The 7789-nt window shown below is 45.0% G+C and overlaps 1 protein-coding gene across 1 annotated transcript; it reads right to left on the reverse strand.

The window, feature by feature from the left end:
- Nucleotides 1-392: 392 nt before the first annotated feature.
- taf5l (TAF5-like RNA polymerase II, p300/CBP-associated factor (PCAF)-associated factor) lies at nucleotides 393-7349 on the reverse strand. The gene is made up of 8 exons (XM_053477338.1): nucleotides 7231-7349; nucleotides 4980-5121; nucleotides 3627-3731; nucleotides 3245-3438; nucleotides 2767-2913; nucleotides 2256-2687; nucleotides 1712-2178; nucleotides 393-1621 (listed from the first exon to the last, which is right to left on the reverse strand). Exons 2-8 carry the CDS (start codon nucleotides 5116-5118, stop codon nucleotides 1288-1290), a joined length of 1818 nt encoding a protein of 605 aa, XP_053333313.1. The 5' UTR covers nucleotides 5119-5121; nucleotides 7231-7349; the 3' UTR covers nucleotides 393-1287.
- Between the last annotated feature and the right edge of the window lie 440 nt (nucleotides 7350-7789).

The following is a 7789-nucleotide window of genomic DNA, read 5'->3' on the forward strand; positions in this document are numbered from 1 at the left end:
TCCCAGCTCTTCTCTCAGCTTTATTTAGCTCTGTTCAGGCCGGGTTCTGCCGTGTGCTCCTGGGAGTTCCTTGTGCAAAGTCCCAATGTTTCAAATGTTGCGCCTTGACCCAATCGAACATCCTGAGCGTGGGCAAAAACCTCAGGGCTCGGTACTCGCAGAACCAAAGTTCTCAACACTTTCTCTGCACTTTTATGTCACTGATACTGGTTTTAATTTAATTTAAGATTTACTGGATTAGGTATTTTGGTATTTTCATACAGCATCGACAAAGAGAGAGAGCGACATCAATCGTAACATTAATTAGTGTATACACACACATGCAAGCATCACGTTAAAATATTAGTACCGGAGCATTTTCCCCTCCATTCTAGCTCCGCCCCCCCCCACCTAGTGAGAAAGAAGTGTTCGGTGGATTTGCATTAAAAGGTGAACATAAAGCGAAGATGTTCAGTTTGCATTGCAATTCACCTCATGTACAACAGAGGGCGCTTAAGAACATTACAAATGAATTTGTTCATCTTCTATACCGCTTATTCTTGTACAGCGCCTGGAGCCTACCCCAGGAGAATTACACCATGGATGGGGTGTTAATTCTACGCAGGACACACATACACACACTACGATGTGCCTAATCTGCATGTCTTTGGACTGTGGGAGGAAACCCACCAAGCACAGGGAGAAGAGGCAAACTCAATGCACACAAACCCCTAGGTGGGAATCAAACCCATGATTTGTGACCGACCATGTGCACGTTCATGATGGAGCAAGATGGAAGAAAAAAAATTTAAAAAGGCAAATATATGACTCATACACGAACATACTTAAACGCTTCACCTTTACCTCAGAGTTTATTCTTCATTCTGAGATGTGCAGTCATGAACAAAAAAAAAAAAAAAATCTCACCTCGTAGCAGGTGTTACAAAAACATGCCCTAATAACAAACTTATAAAATAAAAAAAAACAAACAAACATTTTCATTTTCTTAAACGCGAAACCACTAAGCCCTGTACATTGATACAAAAAAATAGATATAAAAATTTTAAACAAAAACACTAACAGACACCGAGACATAAACACACCATCGTCTTGTGAAATTCAGAGCTTTGTATGACAATTTAGAAATAGCTGCTTGGTTGATATAAACTCAAATCAGTTCACTTAAAAAACAAAACACAAAATAAACACTGCCGTTAGACGTAGTGGGCGGATTTTAGTGCATCAGGGTGTCGATGGAGAATCAGATTCACTCTGTCCACAGATACAACACGAGTCTCACACACGCCTTCACTGCTCCTGTTTCTCCTGCGCCGTGCCGGTGACCAGCAGCAGGTTGCAGGCGGTGAACTGGACATTTAGGACGCTGCTCGTCTCGCCCGTGTAAACTCCGACGAGTTCCGAGCTGGAGCCGTCCGCTGGCGCAGCCCCGCTTCCGTGGGCGTTCCTCACGTCCCAGACGCGTACCGAGTTATCCAGGGCGGCCGAGGCGATGAGAGAGCTGTCCGGGCTGAACGCGAGGCTGGTGACGGCACCCGTGTGTCCACGCAGCTCCTTCAGGACGCCCCCTGCCGCCAAGTCCCACAACCGCAACCGCTGGTCCTCGCCTGCAGACACCAGGTACCTGAGCGGGTAAAGACGGATTATTGTTTATTCTTAATCCTATGTTGTTATTATTATTATTATTATTGTTATGAGGTATGTGGTGTCAGACCTGCCATCGGGTGAGAAAGCGAGGGCCAGTACGGGTCCCCGGTGTCCTGTTAGTAGACGCACCGAGCCGCCGTGTTGCGTGCTCCACAGCCGGACCGTCCTGTCGGTCGAGCCCGTGGCGACGTAGCTCGAGTTCGGGTGGAAGCGCACGCAGTCGACGTCGGCGAGGTGTCCGGCGTAGAGTCGGAGCGGGTGAGCGCGCGCCGGAGTCCAGAGACGTGCCGTGGTGTCACGTGACGCTGTACAGAAGTAGAGACCGCACGGGCTCACCGCGATGTCCCATACAGGGTAGGCGTGGCCTCGGTACACGGCAGCGTTGCTGAAACCGCGCAGCTCCCAATAGCGCACGGTGCAATCCTCCGAGCACGACAGCAGACCGGAGGAGTCGTGTAAGAACGCCGCGCCATACACCGGGCCACTGTGACCGCGCAGCGTCTTCATCTCGCTGCCCAGCTCCTCCTCCTCCGTCTGGAATGACAATGAGCGTCAGATTAAACGCAAAAACACACACCTTTAGGGAAACTGATTCCGGCGCTGTCGCTCACCTCCTCCTCCACCAGGTCACAGGCGAGGCGTATCCTGGACACGTTGGCTCTACAGGGCCCCGCCTTCAGCTTCCTGGCTCGGAGGCTCCACAGCTTGAGCGCGGAGTTGTCGAAGGCGGCGGCGAGCAGGCGGCTGTCAGGCGACACCTCGGCGGCGTTCAGCAGCTGCTCCGTGTTCTCGAAGGCGTAAAAGCCGACCGTGGTGAGGGACGGAGGACCCTCACGCACACGCCGGATACAGTCCTGAAGCGCCTCCAGGGCAGCCTCGTTTTGAGGCGGTAACCCTGCAGCAACGTCCACGGACTCTGCCCTGTCCGTGCCGTCCATGCCCAACCAGCTGCTGGAACAGGACGTGGAGGTGGAGTTTCCTGTAGCGAGACTCGCCCCCCCGTAGAGCTGGTAGTCCGAGCGACGCGCAGCAGAAACCTCCACCTATAGAGAACAGCGCCTTTCGTCAATAAATAATAATAATATATTTGAATGGCATAGAACTGGTACAACTGTTGATGACCTGTAGGTGTGTGCTGAGCACCCTGCAGAGGGCGCTGTTGTCTTCACTCTGGAGGTACCGCAGCAGGTACATGTATGCCTCGTCTGTCAGGTGAACCACGTACTTGTGCTCCAACAGAGAGCACAGTTTGGAGTTGGAGGCCACGTCCTACACGATGAGGAATTAGGGTGAATTAGTGACCCGTTACTGAAATGCAATTTATTTCTTTAAATGAATTTTAGACCCAGTTTTATATTAACAATGACTTTGATATTAAATTTTTTAATTTTTATTTATCCGATTCTGCAGATGTCCACTAAAACCGGTCAGCGTCATGGCGACAGGATCACAGTAAGACATGGTGACCGACTCATGTAATCACGCTGCCGTTTTGTCTGTATCAGGTGTATGTCGTCATGGCAACCATACAGAACATCAGGGACCGGGGCTGCGGAGACCCCGCGCCGAGCATGCCGTGGTGTTGGCGATGACGACTGACCTGAGGCGAGACAACTCCCCGGAGATGCTCGATGACGGCCCTCTGCTCGGCGTCCTGCTGGAAGAAGGAGTGGAAGCGGCTGAAGAAGTAGTCGACGGCGCCCTTCAGGCCGCAGCGTGCCATGTCCAGGTGCAGGTAGAGGAACAGAGGGAAGAGTACGGCGCTCACCTCACGCGCCAACGGCACCTCCGCATCTGACACAAACAAACAAACAAACAAACAAAAACAAACGTGAACCTCCGGCATTAACTCAATCATCTACTGATAGTAGAAACATTTCTTCAGTTTCTGACTGACTTCTCTGACGAACACCAGCTGTGCAGTTTAAGATGTAATGACTGCTAACTTTTATGTCTTTTTTTCCATGTTTTCTTTAACTCACCCAGCAGGAAGCTCCGTAACCTGGAGAACTGAGTCTCGTACTGCTGAGGGTCCAACTGGCACGGAGCAGCAGAAACCACGTTCCCACAGCTGGACTCTGTCTGAACTGGAGAGAGAAAGAGACAAACTAATTATTTAAAATGCATGAAGTTATCATTTTTAAAAAAACTAAACAAAAAAGAAGCATTAGATTTGCTTCTAATGTTGCATTCAAAAGTGTCACCTGTGATTCTAAAAGTGATCTGGCGTGATCTGTAAGTGAACCTCAACAACCACACGTAAAAGTAAAAGTGTTTTTACTTTTATTTAGTTTTGCTTTCTCTCTCTACAGTATATTAGGTATTACGATACAACCCTTTGATGATGTATACAGTTAAGTTTATATAAAAAAAATAAGAAAATTTTTTTTTACCTCAGTGAGCAACAAAAAGGATTTGTTGTGTGCTCATTAGGGACGTGAATCTGCAATCACACCACCAAGCCTCACAACCCCCCCGCCCCGCGCGCATATGATATTATCAAAATACCTCGATTAAAATTGCGATTGTATAACAATCATTATTTCATAACGATCCTGATTCAGTATTAAATTTCTCCGCGATTTTGTTACAATTTGAAACCTTTTAAAAAAGGGTTTAATGAGTAATTACATGCAGCCTGTTCCTTATAACATTAGTTTTCTCACTTTTGGAGCATTTAAACAATCCAAACTAACATCAAATACAAGAGTTTAATATTTAACTAAGCAGCGCGTATCTGTCATCCGCAATAATTAGTATTATTTCTAAACAAATAATTCACTCCTACCACACGAGATAAAGATGTGTAAATAGTTCACAGTGTACCACCTGTAGGATTATAAAGAAACCGCCTCAGACATGCGGCTACTAACATGGGGCTTCTAACGCATTCGATTTCTGACGAATTAGCGCTTGTGGTGTTTTAAGACTAGTGTAAAAGTGTGTAATGAGTGGGTCTGAGTACGAGTTTGCAATTCTGGACACTGGCTGATCGCCCGGTTCATCTGTATTATAATTTTTTTTTTATTTATTTAAAAATCGATTTTGGAGCCAGTGTGGCGAATCACTATTTATAAGATTGAGTGCTTATCACTTGTCTTAGTGGGCGGGGTCTGGGATATTTCTTGGATACCGTATATGATTTGCGGGCATTGTGAAGGCGCTTATCAGTACGCGGGAGGCTCCCGGGTCTTCTGGAAGAGGTGCGATGTCTGTGCAGTCAGGACGAGTCAGTGTGTTTGGACCAAACCCATTTTTAAAGGAGCTGCACTCCTTTTGCAGGATTTTTACCGGTTAGATTAGGAACTCTACACATGTACAGTACGGTACAGTACCCATGAGGTTGGCTGCCATCTCCTCGGCAGATTGAGACAGCTTGACCCCCTTCAGTGAACCGTCCACGTCCGCATACTGCCGTCTCTTGAGGTACTGGGACACTGCGTGCTGGATCTGCTCCGTCCGGCCTCGCTTCATCACCTATGGAGAGAAAAAAATAAAATCATACACACTTATTATAATCACCCTTTGTACCCATCTCCTACACATCTAGCAGGATGATCACCTGACACACTGACACTGTTTAGACTCAATTCAATTAGTTAGTGACTTAGGTCTACCGTTATACAGTGGTGTGAAAAACTATTTGCCCCCTTCCTGATTTCTTATTCTTTTGCATGTTTGTCACACAAAATGTTTCTGATCATCAAACACATTTAACTATTAGTCAAAGATAACACAAGTAAACACAAAATGCAGTTTTTAAATGATGGTTTTTATTATTTAGGGAGAGAAAAAATCCAAACCTACATGGCCCTGTGTGAAAAAGTAATTGCCCCCTGAACATAATAACTGGTTGGGCCACCCTTAGCAGCAATAACTGCAATCAAGCGTTTGCGATAACTTGCAACGAGTCTTTTACAGCGCTCTGGAGGAATTTTGGCCCACTCATCTTTGCAGAATTGTTGTAATTCCGCTTTATTTGAGGGTTTTCTAGCATGAACTGCCTTTTTAAGGTCATGCCACAACATCTCAATAGGATTCAGGTCAGGACTTTGACTAGGCCACTCCAAAGTCTTCATTTTGTTTTTCTTCAGCCATTCAGAGGTGGATTTGCTGGTGTGTTTTGGGTCATTGTCCTGCTGCAGCACCCAAGATCGCTTCAGCTTGAGTTGACGAACAGATGGCCGGACATTCTCCTTCAGGATTTTTTGGTAGACAGTAGAATTCATGGTTCCATCTATCACAGCAAGCCTTCCAGGTCCTGAAGCCGCAAAACAACCCCAGACCATCACACTACCACCACCATATTTTACTGTTGGTATGATGTTCTTTTTCTGAAATGCTGTGTTACTTTTACGCCAGATGTAACGGGACACGCACCTTCCAAAAAGTTCAACTTTTGTCTCGTCGGTCCACAAGGTATTTTCCCAAAAGTCTTGGCAATCATTGAGATGTTCTTTTTGCTTAGAAATGGTTTGCGCCTTGGAAAGCCGTTTCTGCCCAGTCTCTTTCTTATCGTGGAGTCGTGAACACTGACCTTAATTGAGGCAAGTGAGGCCTGCAGTTCTTTAGATGTTGTCCTGGGGGCTTTTGTTTGGGGTAATTTTGGTCGGCCGGCCATTCCTGGGAAGGTTCACCACTGTTCCATGTTTTTGCCATTTGTGGATAATGGCTCTCACTGTGGTTCGCTGGAGTCCCAAAGCTTTAGAAATGGCTTTATATCCTTTACCAGACTGATAGATCTCAATTACTTTTGTTCTCATTTGTTCCTGAATTTCTTTGGATCTTGGCATGATGTCTAGCTTTCGAGATGCTTTTGGTCTACTTCTCTGTGTCAGGTAGCTCCTATTTAAGTGATTTCTTGATTGAAACAGGTGTGGCAGTAATCAGGCCTGGGGGTGACTACAGAAATTGAACTCAGATGTGATAAACCACAGTTAAGTTATTCTTTAACAAGAGGGGCAATCACTTTTTCACACAGGGCCATGTAAATTTGGAGTTTTTTTTCTCCCTTAATACCGTAAACCCAAATTTAAAAAATGCATTTTGTGTTCAATTATGTTATCTTTGACTAATAGTTAAATGTGTTTGATGATCAGAAACATTTTGTGTGACAAACATGCAAAAGAATAAGAAATCAGGAAGGGGGCAAATAGTTTTTCACACCACTGTACATTTTATTCTTAGCTCAACTAGAGCACATAGTGCGAAACCCTAGCGCCAAGAACATCCTAAAAAGCGTGAATTGTTCAAAACATAGATAATTAACATATAAATAAAATGAATGACTTAAAACAAATGACTGTTTATGACAAAGTAAGAAAGAGCCCCACTACATTCATATTTAATACACTTTCACGGCCCGTATCCCAAATAACTCAACCCGCACTAGGTAGTGCACATGATGCCGTTTGTTTATCCCCTACGTAGTGCACCGATACTTGAAGTACACAGCTAGGCAGGATACAGCCCCATTATGCGCGAGCTCGTTATTTAGCTAAACGCTCGCGACGCTACGTTATAAAAGCGTTTCCCGACTGAGTCACTGTTTAAAACCGGAAGTCTGTAAGCGACCTGAATACTCACTTAATACACGTCTCCTTTCAGGTCAAAAGAGAAAAAAATAACACAAGATTAAACATCTAAATTTGTTAGTTGTTTTCACGGCTAATATGATGCGCCAAAGAGAGGCGCCATGACTACCGGCTTCACACTTCCGGTAGACTGTGAAGCCAGCGACAATAAAAATAAAAGCCCTCAAGTTTCCTTCTCTCTCTCTCTTTTTATTCAATGTTAAATTAAACTGTTAATAAAAAAAATATATTATTATTATTATTATTAAGGCAAAACTTTACTTTTTACATTTTTTATTACTATATAATTTACAAATGAATAATAAGTACAAGATAAGATGTGGTGCAGTGGTTAGCACTTGCACCTTCAGGGTTGAGGGTTCGATTCCCGCCTCGGGGCTGTTTGCATGTTCTCCCTGTTCCTGGTGGGTTTCCTCCCATGGTCCCAAGACATGCAGAGTTAGCTAAATGGTGTTCTCAAATTGTCCTGTAGAGTATGTGAATGGACCATAGCATGGGTCTTTTTCAAAACTTAATACTTTTAGAGATGTCATAAAGCATGCTCCTTAGCA

The sequence above is a fragment of the Clarias gariepinus genome, chromosome 18, assembly GCF_024256425.1.
Source record: "Clarias gariepinus isolate MV-2021 ecotype Netherlands chromosome 18, CGAR_prim_01v2, whole genome shotgun sequence".
Taxonomy (NCBI): domain Eukaryota; kingdom Metazoa; phylum Chordata; class Actinopteri; order Siluriformes; family Clariidae; genus Clarias; species Clarias gariepinus.

Coding starts and splice junctions, on each gene's coding strand:
- taf5l (XM_053477338.1), bottom strand. CDS start 5,118: ATGAAGCGAGGCCGGACGGAGCAGATCCAGCACGCAGTGTCCCAGTAC. Junction 2,914..3,244: donor GGGGAGTTGTCTCGCCTCAG/GTCAGTCGTCAT, acceptor CTCATCGTGTAG/GACGTGGCCTCCAACTCCAA. Junction 1,622..1,711: donor GCTTTCTCACCCGATGGCAG/GTCTGACACCAC, acceptor TTACCCGCTCAG/GTACCTGGTGTCTGCAGGCG.